Source organism: Poecilia latipinna, unplaced genomic scaffold, assembly GCF_001443285.1.
Source record: "Poecilia latipinna isolate Pla-1442-1.1 unplaced genomic scaffold, P_latipinna-1.0 Scaffold673, whole genome shotgun sequence".
NCBI classification, from domain to species: domain Eukaryota; kingdom Metazoa; phylum Chordata; class Actinopteri; order Cyprinodontiformes; family Poeciliidae; genus Poecilia; species Poecilia latipinna.
The window spans coordinates 199,291-216,144 of record NW_015113289.1 but is presented as its reverse complement, the minus strand read 5'-3'; the positions used below and the strand labels follow the sequence as shown (position 1 = coordinate 216,144).

Genomic DNA, 16,854 nt, shown 5'->3' with positions numbered 1-16,854 from the left:
GGGCCAGTGTCCCAGTGGGTGAACACCTCATATCCACTTAACCCCGTGACCACAGCGGCCCGAGCAGGTTAAAGGACAGTCTGTAAAACCAGTGGATACAGCCAGGCAGGATTAATCAGGCCTAACGACACATCTGTAGGCATTAGGCTCTCAGGGAGAGGCGGGCATCAATCAACGTCTGGAGAATCTCCCTCTCTCTGCTTCTCGTCAGCTCTATCGACCGGCGCTTTGGGCCTCTGGTAATTAAAAGGCATTGATCGAAACCTCAGCCGCAAGATTGTTGGTACACAAGCAGGCAGCCGCAGCGCGCCGTAGCGGGACTGTTAGAGAGGGAACAGGTGTGCCAACACACCGGCTGGCTGCGTTAACGTTGTACAATTAGCGTTTTATGGATCGGTTGTACGCAAGGTGTTTTGAGTTTGTCAAAAGTTTGTCTTCCTAAGGTGCCTCTGATTTGTAAAATGTGCAGTAGTTAAATCTTTGAGAGCCGCAAGAGGCTGGTTAACCCCTGGAGTAAATAAGAGTAGGTTTGGGGGGTAAAAAATAAATGAACAACCGCTTAAGTGTGTGCGTACGGCAAACCCGTAGGCTCATCTTCCCCACGGACACCCACAGCCTCCCTCTCCTTTTTTTTTTCCATCTGAGTGAACACAGTAAATCTAAGTGCTGCCAGATTGCTGGCGCTGCACATTTTTCCACCGCCGAGTTAGCTCATCAGGCAGGGAGCCTTGGCCGGCCTGAATGAGGACCGGCGCACTACTATAAATACACCGGTGACTCTTTACTCATCCTGGCACACTGACTGAGTGACACAGTGAAGGCCGCACATAAACCCCATTTCCCTCAATGGGCGTGTGGACGCACAGAGATATGTTTCTAATTTCTGTTTATTTCTGGAGTATATATTTCTCCCTCTGGGTGTGATAAAGTGCAGCGACCTTTAATTTGATGCCGGTGACTGAGTTATACTTGTCTGGGCGCACATCTCCGCTGCCACCGTCCTCCCATAAATCTGATGGATTACCCAGGATGCCACTCTTTCCTAACCCTCCTTTCCTCTTCTGCACCTTCCCAGTATATCCCCCCCCCCACCTCTTTTCCTTCCTGAACTAGTGATCAATTAAGATCCTGTCCACTCCCACCGACACATAAGCATTTCCTGTCTCCCTCTTTCCCCCTTACTGTCATTTTTCTCCTCTTTTTGGGTGTCGGGACAGTCACAAGGCAGGAATACAAGCACTGCGAGACGTAGGAAAAAAGAGAATATTTTATTTTCTCTGTACAGATGTGAGTGTCAGCATGTGCTCAAAGGAGAATAACCTTTAACAAACCCTCAGGCAGGAAGTTTACTTTCTCCCTGCTTGTGGAATTGAGTTAGACGAAGAAGAGACAGAAAGACAGCAGAAGAAGAGAGGCGCTCTTCACTTTGAAGCCAGAGACAGGAATGTACGTGGTTGGCCTTCAAGGTAAGAGCCGGTGTTTATCCATCCATATTGCCCGTGAGATTGGGTAGTGAAGTTCAGCGAGAACAACCAGAGATCATTCTTTCAGCAGCGATGCAAGTTATCTATTAATCATCAATTTAAAGTTGATTAATCGACTAACAATTAATTCATAAGCGGCCATCTTCTTTTCAACCTGAGTTTTCTCCTGTATCAAGAGGGCTGAAGGTCTTTCCATAACATGAAGGGCTACATTTGCTGAATTAAAAGAAAACATCATTAGACATTGACTGAATAAACTTTCTCAATGGGAACCTCTAAGTTGCTGAACAGGAAAATAAAACATGAAAAGAATTTGTGAATCCCCCATGAACAAAGTACAGAATCAGTACTTTTGTGAAGTACCGTCTGTCACTGATGTGGATTGAAGGAAAGTTAAAATTTCACTCCATAAGGTGCATTAACTCACCAGCCCTCAAAATCGACCGCGCTTCTTCCAATCGTTACAATTTTTCTGTTATTCGGCCCGTTTATTTCTGTCATTACACCTGCGCTTCATAGAAAATTAGTCATTTTTGAATGATTAGAACTGCTACACAGCGAGGCTGAATGAGCGCTATTAAGGTGAAACTTAAGGATCTTGTTGATTGTTTATATTTTCAAAACAGAACCGCATAAAGAACGTTTTGTATCAGACACTTATGGACCATTTCTCTTTCCAGTTCTGGTGTAGCTCCGCCATCTTTAATCCTGTAACAACGGCTCCGGTTAAGGATTACCATGCGCCCTCTGCTGGATGGCGTCCAAATTACTACACTTTTAAGTCAATAATTCCTCAAAATATATTTAAAAAATACTGGTTATAAGTAAAATAATATAGCAGTGCAACACGACACCTCATTTTTTAATATGGAAAGAAAATGTTTTGTTCCACTGGCAGATTATTTCACTAGAACTTTTTCATCAATATTAAGGAATTATTTACTTAAAACTAGTTCCTGTCTGTTGCTTGTAGCTTGTAAGTTAGATTTGTCCTATTTCAAGATTACTAAGATATTTGGACTAGACCAAAAATAGTTGGTAATATTATTGTGTTTTTGCATTGCAGAAGTTAATTTCATCCACTTTAATCTGGGATGAAATTAGGTTACAGTTGGAATGGTTGTTGGACCATGGACGGGCCGATAAATTAAGTTTCCTTCACTTTGACAGATTGAAGCAGAACTAATAATTCTGCAGACTTGGCAGCTACATCCTGCCATCACTAATGGACACCAAGATACTCGATCTCACGCTCATGAGCTTGGCTTTTATCTGGGAACGCATATTTAGAAATACAATCACCAGATAACCTTTCAAAGTCTCCCAACAAAATGTTTCAGGGGGACATGATTGTATCCAGGGGCAGGTGATATGGACAAAGTTTCATCAGGATATTTGGTGGTACTATTGGGATAACGATAAACATGACGATACTATTTATTTTTTCTTTTTGACGGGCACAGCAATAAAAAAAAAAAACTCCCAAAAACACACTGCTCTTGAAAATCATAGCCATTTGAAATGTATGTCTTCAGGACATAAATAAGTGTGATGTGTATTACTAAACTGCACACAGTATTTGGATTCACTCATATTTCTACATGTATTCTTATTTATTGATCTCATTGGCGGAGAAAATTGTAAAAATAGAAATTACGACAATATGAACAGCTTTGGGGGAATTGAAACATCATTAATTGAAATTTATTGTGAAGACGATAACTCAAACTTTTCATAAGAAATGTACCACGATAAAGGAAAAACAATATGATAAATGCCCCACCAGCAGCTGTAGCTTTTCTCCAGGTTCACAAAATGAATGTAGGTTCCTTCAACTTCACCACTGAGCCTCCTCAGTCGTCTGGAGAATCCTTTTCCGCCACTTCTAGCTTAAACGTTTCCAGGAAAACTACAAAAATATTCATGGCTTTCTTAAATAAATCAAAGTGGCAATAAATGTAGATACATGTCGCTAGATCCAATGAAAACCCCAAACAGCAAATCTGTCCAACACCAATAAACACAGCCTGAGGCTAAGCGCTGAGATTTATTTTCCTCCTGTCATAACATGATTAGAAGCTCATTAATAAGCCACACATTGCACTGGTCATGTTTTCCTATTAGGATGAATGGAGGCGCTCTTGTTTTATTCCCAATCAGTCCCACATACATCATCCAGCTGCTGTAAAAACTCTCCAGAGCATCAGATGTAAATTAATCTGCAGCTGAAACGTTGAGGGACGTTTGCTGAAACTGCAACACGCAGCATTTCTGTTCACTATTTTAATGAAATCCAACTGGATTTGTTGATGTGACAAAAATATTTCTCATGATGCCAATCTCTAGTTTTAAAGGTTTTTCTTGTTTTGCTTCTTCTATAACAATTAGATTTTGTATCTTTGCTGACAGTTTGAAGGTAGTTTATGTAGTGATTTGTACACTTTGGGACTAAAATATAAAAGAAATTCAGGTCGATTGTTGTTTTGTTTTAAGCAGAATCTCTTTTTTCTTATTGGAAACTGATATTCAGTAACCCTTAACATTAAAATCAAGTTGGTTTTTTGTGACATATCGGCCTGAAGATGTACAATCCGTGTAAAACAAGAAGGAAAAACTGATTTGTCTTGGTAAAAAAAAAATCACTTGACTGAAACACCAGGAAGTAATTGCTGCTGCCCATTAACCTGAGAGGCATTACGGAAATTATTAACATTGTGAAATATTTAGGACAGCTGCCAATTTTCCCAGGAGGAGATAAACCAAAAAGCTTCATCAGAAAGGCTTCAACTAGCATACTGCAGGTTGAAATTACATAATAATAGTACAAGCCAAGAGAAAAGCCTCTTCTCTATAAAAAACATTGGTAGCATGACTTTGTGAACAAGACTACGGAAACAAGGTTCTTTTGACAGATGAGACCAAACAGGATAGCAGCAACGATCCTAAATGCAGCAGCAAATCCTCCCCAGAATGAGTGAGAAAGAAAAGAGTTATGGTGCTGCAGCGGACGAGCCAAGATCCAGACCTGGGGCTGATTGAAATGCTGCGCTGGGGCCTTCAGGGAGAAACAAATGTCTGCAAATCTTAATGTACTGAAGCAACTTTGTTGTGAAGAGAGGGTCAAAAACCCTCCACTACGATGTCAGAGACTGAAGTATTGCAAAAAGTAGGTTGTTCGTGATTTTGAAACAGCTCTTCAGTTTTTTTTAAAACGGTAATCTAGAATTTGTTGAAGTTAGATTCCAGTGTTTTTTTTTAACTAGATGAAGAATAAATCTTTTATCATCCCAATTTATATGAAATGAAGATGCACTTAATGTTTTCCATGAATGCGTGAGTTCCAGTCCAAATAATTAGCTTTTAATCTAAACATTAACTATCGATGAACACAGTTTGAAGTTCAATTGTGAGAGGAAAGTTTATTTTCTGAAATAAGTTTTTGGTGTAAATCACTCGCAAAAAAAAAGAAAAAGTATGCTTTAAAAAAAACACCTAATTCAACATGTAATGTGCAAATTAGAAAACCTTTCTGAAAAAAATTGAATGCACTACTTTTGTTATCAATATGGCTTTAGACGCATAGCACCAAATAGAGGAGAACTGGCAAAAAAAAAAAAACATTAAAGTATTTAAATAGAGTAAAGTCTGACTGATTAAAGATGCTTTGGTCCTACAAAGTACTGACACTGAAAACAAATCCAAAGCTAGAATCTCACTGAAATTCCTCTGAGTTTACGGTTGCAACTGGATAAAATGTGAAGTTCAAGATGTATGAATACCTTTAGAAGCCACTGTGGTATAAATAAAAACTAGGGTGGAATTGTATAATAAATAAACATTGTTACCACATTAATATTTCTGAATTAAGCCCAGCTAAGATGATGTTTCTATTCAAACTGCCAGCAGAGAGACTTGCTATATTTTGCTGAAAATCCCTGCATGAAGGCTGTGGTGTTGATTTGCGCTCTCGTATATTCTTTAAACTTCATAAAAATATTCTGAAATTAAAACTGTCAAGAAGCAGCAAACCAGTCAGAGGAAATTAACAAGAGCCTGCTCCTCTACGTTTAATGATCTTCTTCCTTCTGCCTCTGGTGTCCTTTCTGAGCCCTGACCTCCTGCCTGAGTTACTAAACCTCTAATATGAAATCCAATGAGTGTCGTTGGTCCGTTATGACCTGCCAGATGCAGTTAAGTAACCGGTGCGTGAATTTTCATCGGTCTCCGCAGCGGCACAGCGACGGGGCCGCTGCATTGTTGATGAGCGGCTAATTCGAGTTTCCGGGTCGGGACGCGCGCCGCACACAGAGCGAGCCGCTGGGGAGCGTTCTGATTGGCAATCGTCTCACAGAGATAAGGTCTCGGAGATTCAAAGTGGCTCACAAGCAGAGATGGGAGTTCATCTTTGAGAAGCTTGTTAGTCTGAAGGATTATCCAAAGCCTTTCAATTTCACTGTCATTAGCTGAAATGTGATTGAATAATAGATGAGTTCCTGTGCGATGCGACGCGCTTGATCTTCGGTCATCTTTTGTGCATCCGAGCATCAAGCAGCTTCCCAAAACTCTGCCTGTCTCAGGTTCCCAGAGGGACAGTGTATGTCCTTCACGTCTGCTCTTTGTTTTGTGTCCTTGTAAAAGCCTCTTCTTCTCACATCACTTTGAGTGATGCAGTATTTTCTCCACCTGTGGGACTAAGAGGCTGTCTCCCATAACTGAGGAAATGAAACAGTCACATATCCGTCTCTTTTATCTGTCGCTGCCTATCTGTCTGTCTCTTCTTCCTCTTTTATGCCCACAGTCTTCCCTGACATCAGACCGTCATTACCTCAGGTTGCATTGGCGTCCTTGTCAGACTCATATTTCCCTTTAATTTTAAACAAAAGTCCTTTTCAAATCGGCCTCAAAAACCAATTTCACCTTGTCAAGAATCTGATAAAGCACCCTGCACTCTAATTTCATTTAAACTTCACCCCATGTTCCCTTCATCATCTGTTTTCTTCTTTTTTGGTTACAAAACAGCAGGTATTGCAAAGAAAACCATTAGTTTCTTTCCATTCCCCCAGATCCTTGCAATCACAAATCACAGCGCTTACAGTTTGCTGGAAATCGTGTTTCCTTGGATCAGAGCCCTTTCCGTTCTACATCCCATACTTAATTTTCTCCAAAACGTTCCTTTGCGTGTGTGTTTTTTTTTTTTTCTTCCTGTTTTCCCCTCTGCCCCCTCAAACAAAATCCTTAGAAATAGCTTCCACAAAGTTTGGAGCCGACATGAGGATGGAGATGGTGCAGATGATGTTGAAGACGCTAAACGCCACCAGGCACAGGCGGTCGATCACGGCGCCCGCAAATTTCCACTGGTCAGCCATGCTCTCGGTCTCGTCCTGCTCTCGGAAACGGTCTGCCATGTAGCGCACCTCCTCCAGGATGGCCTGCAGCTGCGGGTCGCCCATCACAGATGTCGAGCACCCTCCTGGTCCCCCTCCAAACCCCCCACCACTAGAGACAGTGCTGGGACACCCCACTGTGTCCATGTTGGGAGTTGGAGGCGGAGGGGAGCTGCAGAACTGCGACGACAGGTGAGGAGGCGGACTTCCTGCCACCCGTGGAGGTCCTACGGAGATGTTGTTCCTCTGGACGGGCTCCGACAGCACCGAAGAGTCCTCGATGCTCGGGAAGCCCATGTAGAGAAGGTTCCCGTTGTTGTTGGCGCTGGTTTGCAGGTGAGGGTGTCCCGCGTGGAGGGGCCCCGTCTGGAGAGGCGTCAGGTTCTGCGGGTGCAGCGGGTGGAGGGTTGGGTCGGGAGGGTTGGGAATGCTGCCGCTCTGTGATCCCGAGGAGCAGCGGCGTAGGTGCGGGGCGCAGGGCGGTCGCTCCGGATCGTCGTTCTCCCCTGGCCGCTTCATCCTCAGGAACCAGGCGACCCACTGCAGCAAAACGAGACGCACCTGCAGGAGAAAAAAGAAACACTGAGATACAAACCCTTCCACAACTACTCATTCTCCTGAAAAAATACAATCAAGGGGATCTATTGTGCTTCCTTGAACAGGTCAGGATGAGTCTTTGGATTATAAAAAAAAACATGTGCATTACATTTTTTGCACAAAATGATTCTTGGGTAATTAGATTTCAGTCTGCTCAGTTTTGCAGACTTCTTGTCATTTTAAATCCAAATAGCATTGAGTTGCTGGCCACGCCTCCTACTCAATGCTTACACTTGCATGTGAAAATGGTTGCAAACAGATGTACAATTATACACCCAAACACCTTTGAAAAGCAGAAGTGGAGCTTCCTGCACAACCAACAAGAGTGCAGCGAGTTGTTCTGAATAGTAAGTCAACAACAAAGGACTTGTCCCTTCCAGCAGCCATTAAGCAGCAGTAAAACCAGCTGACCAAATGTGCTGGAGCGCCGCTTGGGTTGCTAGGTAACGGGGTTGGGCTTGACTGGAGTTGCTAGACCACGGCGCAGTGCCCATTGATTGTGACTGAACATTCGGGACATTCTAGTCAAAACATCCCTGAAGAGTTGTTCAACTATTAATTAAATTAAGGGAAGTGAATAAAAAACTGTACGCCAGATTTTTACTCATTACTTTGTGTTGTTCTAGCAAATGAAATGCAAAATGTGGTCTCTGTAAGGATTGGGTTTTTCTGTGTACTTATTTAGGTTTCTGTGTTCTGTCGAGTCTCTGTGTTGTCCCGTCTACCCCTTGATTGTTTACACCTGATCGTCTCCCTGTGTATCTGATCACACCTGTGTTCCCTGCTCCTTGTCAGATCCTCGTCTCGTGTCTGTCTACCGTCTCCCAGTTGTCATATGATTTACCAGCTGCTACCAGACTCAGAGCTTTTGCCACTGCTCATCTGTGCTGCCTGGATTGTTGCGTTTATCATTAAGTCATCATCACTACTCAACCGCTTCATCCTCACCACCTACAGCTACCACATCATGATAGTCTTACAGGAAAAATGTGAACATTTTCACAGAGAATCAACACTTTCAAAGAATTGACTGTAATATCAATGAATAAGGTATTATAAATATACTAAAATCATTTCTCCTTGATGCTCTCAGAGCTCCAACGAAGCTGTTCTAAAAGCCTGTTTGATTTCAGATGCCGACTGCTTCCAGCGTTGTGGTTTGTTTCATTCTGCAGCAGTTTGGTCTCGGTTTCCAGTGTTGGTCGGTAAGAACGCCCGAGGCAAAGAAAAAAAAAAGACAAAGATTTATTTTTTTCTTTATGCCTTTTCTAGATTATCAAAAGAAACTCTCAATTACTTTCAAATGTAGCCCTAAATTCAAACTGTGGACTCACTGAGATAGGCTGTGTGATTACTGTTTTATTGCCCTTATGAGCTTGTAGAGCAGTGTTTTAGTGAGCTACAGCGTTAGATAAAAACAGCACAAATTGGTTCGGATTTAAAACTTCTGCTCCACTCATCCTCTCCAATCCTTTATGAAGAAAAAAAAAAAAAGCCTGAGCGTGTCCTGAAAGGGCAGAATGACCCAGCAGCATCCAGATGGGAGTCTGGCTGCTAAATGAGAGCTAATGTCCAAATGACTGCTCAATTAGTGTCTGCAGAACATCTTTGGAAGTCAGCTGGTGTTGTTTTTGTGCAGCGCTCTAATTATGAACTGTCCTAATCTGAAGCTCATCAATTAGTTTGCTAATTGGGCGTCGCATTGTCTACACAGGCCATTCATCAACAGAACGTCCTTGCGATATGTCAATGCATAAAGCACCTGCTTGCACAAGCAGTCAGCAAACTTGTCCACATATCAATAATTGAAGGTTCTCATTTTTGCAGGTAAAGCAGAAAAAAGTGAATCCATGCTTTTAAAATATGACTGGATTTTACACTACCCATCCACATTTCAATTTCTACTATAAATTATGCATGTCAGAACTAACTTTCTTCATAAAGGCATGTTATTTTTTTCAGCATTGAGCAGAAGGTAAGAAAAACAGAAGCAGGGAGTGAGTCAAACCGAGTACACCCACATATCCAGAGTGCTTTGAAAAGCACTCCTGTTGTAGTCTGTGGCGAGGCATTTGATGAACACGCTACTGAAGACTGCTGCTGCTGGATGAGTCACTGCCGATGAAGTCGGCGAATAAAAAGAGAATCTGGCATCGCAGCATACGGTGCGCTAACGAAACTGAGCTGGGCAGAACAGTGGAATAACAAAAGTAAGATTACTATAACAGGAAGGTTGAAAAGAGAAAACATGATGAAAATAAAGCTCTGGAAAAAATTAAGAGAAAACTGAGAATTATCAGTTTCTCTGATTTTACTTTTTATAGGTATATCAGGGTTTCCCTAAGTGTATTATAAGCCTGGCGGGCCACCAGGCTTTACTTGTGCCCCGACCAGGCTTAGCATTGCTTATTTATCCAAGTCTTTTTAAAATGTTTGTTTTTTGTAAGACTTTATAGTTAGTGCTCGGGTGTGTAATTATCAAGTGATATTTTTAAATTCCATGTCAACTTGAAGTATTTTTTGACTCAGAAACACGACAGGCTGCCGGATGAATGGCTGCCCTAGCACCCAACCACTGGGCTTAACACGTTTTCTGGGGGAAACCTTGAATATGTTTGAGTAAAATGAAACATTGTTCTTTTATTCTATGAACTACTGACAACATGTGGCCGAAATTCCAAGCAAAACTTTAGTATTTATTAGCAGAAAATGAGAAATGGTCAAAATAAGGGAAAAGATGGAGTGCTTTTAAATCTCAAATAATGCAAAGAAAACAAGTTCACGTTCATTTAGAAACAACAAAACTAATGTTTTAACTCGGGTTCAGAAATCAGTATTTGGTGGAATAACCAAGAGGTTTTCAATGGGGTTCAGTGCAGTGGACTCTTCATTTTTCCCAGATCTGTACGTTGTAAAGTGTCTTACCCATTTCGGCATGTGCCCTCCATTTGGATCGTGGTGATGATACTGTAAAACCACAACTGTGGCAATGACGGACATCCCAACGATGATCATTATGCTGGCAAAGTACTGACCTGAGGAGGAGGAGGAGGAAGAGGAGGAGGAGGAGGAGGAGAAAGCTGTGAAATAATTCAGTTTCAAGTCAGAGCAGCAAGAAAAACATCTACAAGGTTAACATCTCAGTCATTTGCCTTCATGGTGCTGGAGTTTTCTGTAAAGTTTTATTTCTCTCCAAGCATTGTGAGGTCAAAGATTGAATACTTAAAACATATTCACATTCTCAAGAGGAGAATCAATTCAAATTTACTTTTTTTTCCCAAGGTAACTGAGGTTTGATGGCATCGTTACGGCCCTGCTCATTCGTTCTGTTCATGTCAGCAAAATCAAACAGATTAAGATGAGAGCAGTTTGTCTTTATACAAGAAAAATGCTGAGAGCAGCACTCTGAGGATTTTTCTGAAGCTTTTAAACACAAGGTGTTGTGTCTTTAGGGTGAGATTTGCATCCGTTTCTGGCTGAAGTTTGTCCTGTCTTTAATTTTCTGCACCGTGGCCACAATAAATTTAGCCCCTTAAATTTCAGGGTGAGCAGGTGGCTTGTGTAAATTCAGCTTTTTTTTTTTTTTTAGGTTATCTTTCTTAGCGCTGCTTCCTTGTAGCTGTATGTTATGACAGCATAAAATGTCCTTACAGTAGCATATAGGTGCGATAAATAAGCTCTCTGTTGTAAACCTGACTAGCTGCAAATCACCGTGTTGCTCAACTGGACAACGGGTTTGCTATAAATGACCAGAACACACCAATATTAGTTTACTGGTTTAAAGGAGAGGAGATTTTGGGAAGAAGACGATTTAAACCGAAAAGCAATAAAGCAAAACAGGAAGAAGAGAGAGAAGATTAAATGGATTTCGCTGGGAGAGAGATAATGTACTGAATTGATTTGCTGTATTTAAATTAAATTTGAATGTAATTAAGGGTTAGACTGATTGAATGTGACTCTAAGCTGAAAGTACGGCGCTGGTTTGGTTGGGAAAAGTTTGAACATATTGAAACAAAAATGAGTGAAATCTTGAGAAGAGATGACAGAAAGATAAATCGGATGGAAACTGTCGGATGCAGGGCTGGGTGATGTGGACTTGAAGTTTAATAATAATAATTTATTACTTCCTTTTTAGGTAACTGACACAAACACAAATGCTGCTCTTGGAAAACACCAATTTGTAATGAGATTCTTCACATAAAGTCACATAAATATGTGTTATTTGCATCAGATGAATCATATTTTCAAATTTATTAATATTTACTGATGCTTTGATTGAAAAAACAGTTAAGAAAATAGTAAAACTAACAATCCTGACATTACGAACTGTTTTAAACATCATTAATTGGAATTTATTATGACCATAATAAATCTAAATTACCATAAGAAATTTATCACGATAAATAATAAACGATATGATAAATATCCACACCTAGTGGTGAATAAGAACACTGAAAAAAACCCCACAAAATCTGAAATATTTTTGTTCTAGTTTCTAGTGCAAATATCTGCACTTGAAATAAGACAAAACTAACTTTTCAGTACGATATAGGAGTTTGTTTTAAATCAATAATTCCTTAATATTAACTTTAAAATACTGGCTCTACTGCCACTTATAGCACGACATTTTCACCAGTGGAACTAGTGCTTTTCTTTTAATTTCTACATTTTTAAATTAGAGGGATAGAATGGTTAAATAAAGATTGATGATGAGGACGGTACGGAAGAATCAGAAGATTAATTAGGATGAAACGGCATCATAGAGAGGAAGTAGAAGGATGATGTAACAAGGCAAGGATGATGAATTGGATGAAATTACTTCACAAAATGAAATAAGAAGGATGAAAACACAGGATGAAAACATGGGATAGAAAAGCTTCATAAAGAGAGACGACAACACATGATGAACAGGACGATCGAGAGGATGGAGATTCTCTTTTAGAATAATAAAAAAATGGCTTTCTGTCTTTTTCTTCCAGGCTGCCAGACCACATAAGCCTGGAAATGGATGCAAACTCCTATTTACAATCTTTAAACGCTGATTTAGTGGAATGTGTTGACTAGACGTCATGAATATTTTATTTAAATTTACATAAAAATAGAAAACACGCTCTCTACGTACCTATGAGCGGGACAGAGTCCGACGTGGCGGGCATTATCTCAGCCACCAGCAGCATGAAAACAGTGAGCGACAGCAGAACGGTGATACCTGCAGGCACACACACACACACACACACACTCAGATTGTTTCTGAGGCTTTAGCTACATTTTGTTAGGCAGTCGATACTGTGGTTAGGTTTCCCTGTGTGTTCAGTGTTTTGATAAATGGTTAAGGCTCATGATGGGGATCTGGTCGATTTATGTAAATGACTCTCTAAAGCCCCGACACTGAATCAGTCCCAACCCGGACGCTCCGCATCTCCACAGCCAAAACGGCAGAAAAAACTCTTCTCACACTGCTGGGAAACAAACCTTATGCTCTTCATTTATCCACCTCCACATCATTTATGGTCCAGATTTAATTTAAGCAGTGCTTTGCTGGCAAAACTGTCTCTAATCTGAGCATTCAATTAAACCCCAGAGTTTAGAGGTGAAATATGAGTGCTTTAAGGCTGTTAGGTGAAATAAAAATGCTTCCTTTATGTTTAATTTTCTCCTGTTAAAAGGAGGCTCCTTTAACCCTGAGCGCTCGGTCCTGACGTCGCTTCGCCATCAGCAGCGACCAGAGTTCAGTCTGGTCATGAAAACTAATTTTCCAGGTGGATAAATTGTCCCAAAAGTTATTGCGATAAAAAATAATGTTGTTGTTTTGAGACCATCTTGCATTATTAATGACACAATCATGCAATAACAGATGAATAAACTTTAAATTCTAATAATCATTCGACACCGCAAGTGGAAAACGTTCAAATATCCAAAATTAATAAGCAAAAATAAGAAATAAAATAGATTATGACGTCTCTGTAAACAAATTTGTTCTTAAAAGTTTTGTCCTGTGAGACAAAAGCAAAAGACTGAAACTTCTGTCATCCAGTTTTTGGTAGAAAGAAAGAGAGAAAAGATAAAAATGATAAATAATGCAAATGAAAATGATTGAGCTTGTTTCAATTTAACATGCGATTAACTGATTTATTGCATATTTGCTTAGCAAAAAATACCAAAAATGTCCTCAAGTAGGAGTGAAAAAGTATTTGGTAAAAGGTTCAAATTAAGTACCGAGTAACTCATCAAAACAGCAATAATTTAATATTTAAAAATTACATCATAAAATGGATCAAAATTTAAAGTTATGTGGAAACGGTATTTTAAAGATAAAAATGAAAATGAGTCATAGTAACACAATCAGATCAAAAACATTTTTTCCCCAAATCAGTTTCTTTAAAACTTATTAAACTTTAACAAAAACTGCAGGTTTGTGTCTCCGTTTATGGTACATTTTTGGTCAAAACATGTTTGTTTTTCATTTAGTGGGTAGAAAATCCAGAAATTTTACTCAGGTAAGAGCAGCGATACTTCATAATAAAATTACTCAAGTAAAAGTAGAAATACTCCCAAATGGATATATACATTTTTAAAAAGTTACTAAAGTAAATGTAACAGAATAAATGGAAGTGACCGTCCTGCATTTTCCTTGAAGTCAGTGCCTGCGCCTTCCCCCAGAATCAATTCACTAGCCTTAATTACATCAATAGGTTAATTGGCCGCATGTGTGAGGCTTTTCTTCTCCCTCCTTTGGAGAAATGCTGTATAATCCATTGTGTATTGAGGTTGAGGAAATGTTTTGACAAAGCTGCCGTGGCTTCCCTCCCAGTCTCCTCCCACTCAGACTGGAGGCAAACAGCACTTTTAAAAATATATTATCATCCATTTAGATTACAGAGCGAGACGACGGAGAGCCACGGGTGAAAACGAGGCTGCTGCTCGCAGATTTTCTGAGGTGTAAGAGGGACGTTCAAGTAGCCTTTAGGTAAGTTCAGTGAAACCGAAAATGAGCCAATTAGTGCTGAGAGAACCACAAAGGAGCGGCTGAGAACTCAGGGTGTTTGATATGTGCTTTCTTAAAAAGCTGGAGCTTTCTCACACGTCATTATTTCTGCTCTTTAAAATCAAGATAATAGTCTGGAGTCTTTAATGCTCAGGCGGCTTGACTGTCAGATCCTAAAAGAGGGTGATAGTGAAATTAAAATTTAATTTTGCACCACTTCTTCTTTTCTTTTCATCCTATTACAATCAGTCTCAGCAGTCCTTCGTTTCTTCCTTCGTCTGTCCTCCATCACCTTTTTCTAATTCTTCTCTCGACTCTTTTTTTTTTTCTTGCCTTCTTCCCACACCCGCCGCCGCTGCTCTGTTTGTAGTTATCCGGTAATCCTTCTACTCTCTCATCTTCTCCCCCTCCCAGTTTGCCTCCTTTGTGCCTCATGATAATCTCCTCCTGTGCCTTCGCGCTGCGATATTTCACAATGTTTCACTTTAAAAGACGGCCTATTTTCAGAAGTTCAGTCTGAAGGGAGAGAAGTCAGAGATTTGATCTGTTTATAGGACGTTCCTCTTGGATGAAACAGATTGTTCTGGAGTTACACTGCTTCAGTTTCCTCTTTTGTCTGTCTTGGCTCGACATTTTGTATTTCTGGACCAGCACTGATTAAAACATCAAAGTATGAGATACAATTGGAGCAACAAAATACTGCGTAGAAGTTTTAACCAAGGGACTTACGACTCTTTGAAGGGAACTGAATCTTCAGGAACTGTTCACTTTAAAGAGTCAGTAAAAAGATAAGTGTTTGAACATTCAGAAGCCAATTTATTCCCAATACAGTTTTTGAAAGTCACAAAAATGTAAATTAATCTGTATTAGGTAACATTAATATTTTTTCATATATAACCAACAAATCGACTGGAGCTGCTTTAGCAGAAACAAAAATCCTCGTCTGCACCATTAAATATAGAAAATATCCACCCATTCCTATCAATTGTATCAATAATCTTAAATGAAATGAAAATAACAACAGTTTTGATGTGTGTGCAGAACATTATAAGCTAAGTTGTAAAACACTAAGAGCAGCTCTCGCTAACTGAAACTCAAATTCTACCGTTCACGACAAAAGAATCGAAACGTTCGTGAACGACACATCGATATTTATAACCCGCACAAACACCAAAAGAACTAGAGAATTACAAGAAATACTAGTTAAGAAATATAGGTTGTTCAGTGCTTATTGCCATAAATAGTGAATAAAAGTCAACAACGTGGCAGCAAGAATGCATTTCTGCAGTTTGACATGTTGAAGACGATTCGCTGAAGGGACACAGATCGAACCTTGAAGCAGGCAGGCTGTAGCAGCAGAGGACAACACAGCGTGTCCCTCCTGTCTGCTGAGACAAGGAGGCTACAGTTCACATCGTTTCTCCAACACTGGGCTGGAAAAGTGGTGCTAAGTCTCATGAGTCTCAACGTCCAAGAATCCTGGACAAATGAAAACATGGAACGCCCTTCCTTCGACTTAGGCGTAAATGTAACCAATACTAGAGATTTTAAAAGAGCCTTGTTTAATTAAGAGTCATAATTGTACATTTATGAGTCAATATGCTACGTTGCTAATGCTATATTAAATGTGCGGACCTGAGGAAGTGCAGGCAATGTCATGGCGATGGCTAATGGGAATCCAAATAAAGAAATAAAAATAAAAATGTCAGCTGAGACATTCAGAAAGTAGGGTGAGAAGTTGGTGAAAGCAACATGAGAACATTATACCACCTGCTGCTGGTATAATGATGTGAGAACAGCTACCTGGCTTACTTTGGGCTCCAGTTAATAACTGAGCATTATTTAAATTTCACAGCCTGCCTTAATATTTTCTAAAACAATTTATTGGATTAATCGACTACTGAAATAATCGTCAACTAATTTAGTAATTGATTAATCGTTAACTTTAGTATACAGACTCAAAAATATGCCATTTTCTGAAAGGACAGCACCCTTAGAGTAGATATTAAGTCAAAACTGTGCAAAGAATATTTCCATTAAATAAAAAAAAAACTTCCTAGAACTCGTGGCAAAGTTTTAACCTGGTTTAAAAATTTGTAAAAAAAAAAAATCTCCTGTTAAGCACTGTCTGCAAGCAACTTATTAGTCGATGAATTGAGAAACTAGTCAAGAGATCAGCCCTACACTGTACTGACGTTAAGTGAAAAAGAAAAGGCGGAGCTTTTTTCTTAGAAGTAACTTTTAGCTGCATCCTTTCCAACAAACCACAAAACATTCACAAAATAAATTCTCTTTTATTGCATTTTAGGCAATAAAATGTTTCTTTTCTCATTAAAGCAAAAAAAAAAAAAAAAAAAATAACTTTTTGGTTTTTTTTGGGGTTTTTTTTTTTTTTTTTTATAAA

At 39.7% G+C, this 16,854-nt stretch overlaps 1 protein-coding gene across 1 annotated transcript in view; it reads right to left on the bottom strand.

Annotated features, from left to right (window-relative positions):
- Window positions 1-411: 411 nt before the first annotated feature.
- chrna11 (cholinergic receptor, nicotinic, alpha 11) overlaps window positions 412-16,854 on the bottom strand; it is a 32,917-nt gene continuing 16,474 nt past the window's right edge. The window contains exons 8-10 of the mRNA XM_015044393.1: window positions 12,588-12,674; window positions 10,391-10,500; window positions 412-7,429 (exon numbers count right to left, since the gene is read on the bottom strand). Coding sequence (XP_014899879.1) covers window positions 6,707-7,429; window positions 10,391-10,500; window positions 12,588-12,674 — 920 coding nt within the window. The 3' untranslated portion in view covers window positions 412-6,706. The remainder of the gene's footprint in view (window positions 7,430-10,390; window positions 10,501-12,587; window positions 12,675-16,854) is intronic.